A 2,605-nucleotide genomic window follows, 5' to 3' on the forward strand; every position below is an offset into this window, starting at 1 on the left:
TCAAGGCAGTCCTTTTTATTAATGGCAGGTCCAGAGAATTAAAGATGGATTGTTGATTGGCATGAGAAACCCGAAGAAAGCGTGTACAACTCATCTCCTTTCAATTTAAGAATACTACTATCGAAATATTCATTGTAAAAATCAAATAGGGTCAATTAATATATACACATAATTAATGGTAATAAAAATATCAATTTTTATATAAATTTAAAATAATTTATATTAAATATTTGATATTTTAAATATATATTTTGTATTCATATGCTTAATACGGTCGTAAGTGTATTTAAGTAAATTTGAGAGATTTCAGTTTCTACTGTTTCAATCTCTAATTTTCAGTTCAATAAAAAAACATGGACATTTTATTTATAAAATTAAAATTCTTAACACTTAATTAAATGGTAGTTTATAAAAGGATGATTTATGATTTAGTTTCTAAATATTACTATTATTAAAAAGTCAGTCTCTATATTTTTTAAAATTTATTAAAACGTTATTATATTTTTTCTCTATCAATGAAATAGTCATTCTATCTATATCTGCTGTTAAAAATATAACAAAAGACCAAATTATTCTCACTATTCTCCTCCTCCTTCCTTCTCCTTTTTCTTCTTTAATTCTTCTTTGATTTTTCTTGTTTTTTCTTCTCTAAATAAAAAAAGGAGACTATCTCATTTTTCCTTTTTCTCTTCTCCTCCTTTTTTTCTTCTTTTTCTTCGTCATCATCTTTTTCGTCTTATTATTTTTCGAAAAGAAATAGAAGATATTATTCTATTGATGGGAAAAAACGATAAAAATATTTTAATATATCTGAAAAAAGATAAGAATATTTTAATAAATTTTTAAAAATATAAGAATTTACTTATTAATAATGGTAATACTTAAAAACTAAATAAAAAATTTTATTTGAAAGTAAAATTAAAAATTTAATGAAAAATAGAATGAAAGAATTATTTTATCGAATGAAAGAAAAATAAAAATATTTTAATAAATTTTTAAAAATAATAAAACTGATTTATTAATAATAGTAATATTCAGATATTAAATAGTAAATTCTTCTTTTTCCACCTACAAAATCAAAGTGCACATTTAAAATGGGGATGTATTTACGATGCTCTTCGTATGATTCCAGCTATCCATCCACCAAGTCAGAGAATTAATTCTTGGGGGAAAGAGTCAGAGAATTAATGGGTTATATTAGAGATAGGGGTTGTGATGAGACTCTCCCCTGCCCTCTTGCCCATTAAAGATGAAGCGGCTCTTCGCAGTTTTCAAGGTTTATATGGGTATATCTGCGGTTTGTGCAGGACAAAAACTAGTCTGGCTATAAAGGGATTAGTAATTTTCCCAATTTTTTTTCTTTCTTGTTTTGTTTCAGGTGTTTAAATACAGCTTATCTTATTTTTATTTAAAGAACCTGAAATCATCTTCCTGTCTGTTCATTCTCTTACAACCCCTCCCCTTTCTTTATAATAGCTTCTGCTCTCTCTCCCTTTCTCTCATTGCTTAACTACTAGCGCAATGGAGTCATCCAAACTCTTTGGAGGACCAGAAGAGTGTCACAGCAGTGAATCTGGGTGGACTATGTATCTTGGTTCCCCCATACATGGCGGCGATGATGATGATGAAAATGATGATAAACACAGCAACAAGGATGATGATGATGAAGATGAGAATGGAGGTAATGATAAAAATCACTATATTGAAGATGACAGTGATGATTCAATGACTTCTGATGCTTCTTCTGGTCCAAATAATCAAGGATCAGCTCATTATAAGCTCCAGAAACACGTCGATGATAACAAGCATCTCCCTGAGAAGAAACAAGAGAATCAGCAAAAAGCTGAAAGGGGAATGATCAAGAAGTGGGATTTATTGCAAGAAGATCATCATAATAAAAATGCTCCTGCTCAAAGCAGCTCCAAGGTAAGAAAAAGCATCAGCTTGATTGGAAAAAGAAATTAAATAGCTCTCTGCAGTATACTGTTTCTCAGCTGAAAACGTGGTAGATCAAGATCAGACGAGAGTTAAAATAGATTGCTAGATTAATTACGATTATGTTCTTAATCAAGTGCTTGCTAATTTTTGATACTGTACGAGACGCATCAAGAAATATAATGATGATCAGATTTCGATTTCACGTTTAAAATTGTAATAAATGGTTCTTTTTATTCTTAATAAAATTATAATTTTAGCTATATTTTTATTAAAAAAAATAGTAATACAAGAATTAATTGCTCCTTGAATAATTTTAAAAAGTTTCTGGAACAAAATTTTTCTTAAAAAATTTCCTTTACCAGAAGGATCCTAAAACAAATTATTCATGAGATCAACAAAATTTGTAAAAATTTAATTTAACTGATTTTTAACTATTTTTTGTTTAAAATAAAGAATTCTACTATTTTTAATTAAAAAAAATGAATTTAGCATGATTTTATAAAAAAAAATATTTAAAACTTTTTTACAAAATAAACTATATGAAACGGAGAGTAAATGGTAATCAAAGCCCAGTGATGGACAAAGAGATAAAGCCGTGGGGAGTTTTGGGACACATTGTCATGCACGTGGGGTGACGAGAATTTTATTAATTTAGCCAATATTTTGA

General features: G+C 28.1%; 1 protein-coding gene across 1 annotated transcript; it reads left to right on the forward strand.

Moving 5' to 3' along the window:
• Positions 1 to 1,220: 1,220 nt before the first annotated feature.
• On the forward strand, positions 1,221 to 2,196 carry LOC122721813 (protein SOB FIVE-LIKE 1-like). The gene has a single exon (XM_043950742.1). The coding sequence runs from the start codon at positions 1,522 to 1,524 to the stop codon at positions 1,963 to 1,965; it is 444 nt and encodes a 147-aa protein (XP_043806677.1). The 5' UTR covers positions 1,221 to 1,521; the 3' UTR covers positions 1,966 to 2,196.
• Positions 2,197 to 2,605: the final 409 nt, after the last annotated feature.

This window comes from Manihot esculenta, chromosome 1, assembly GCF_001659605.2.
Source record: "Manihot esculenta cultivar AM560-2 chromosome 1, M.esculenta_v8, whole genome shotgun sequence".
In the NCBI taxonomy this organism is placed as follows: domain Eukaryota; kingdom Viridiplantae; phylum Streptophyta; class Magnoliopsida; order Malpighiales; family Euphorbiaceae; genus Manihot; species Manihot esculenta.

Coding starts and splice junctions, on each gene's coding strand:
- LOC122721813 (XM_043950742.1), top strand. CDS start 1,522: ATGGAGTCATCCAAACTCTTTGGAGGACCAGAAGAGTGTCACAGCAGT.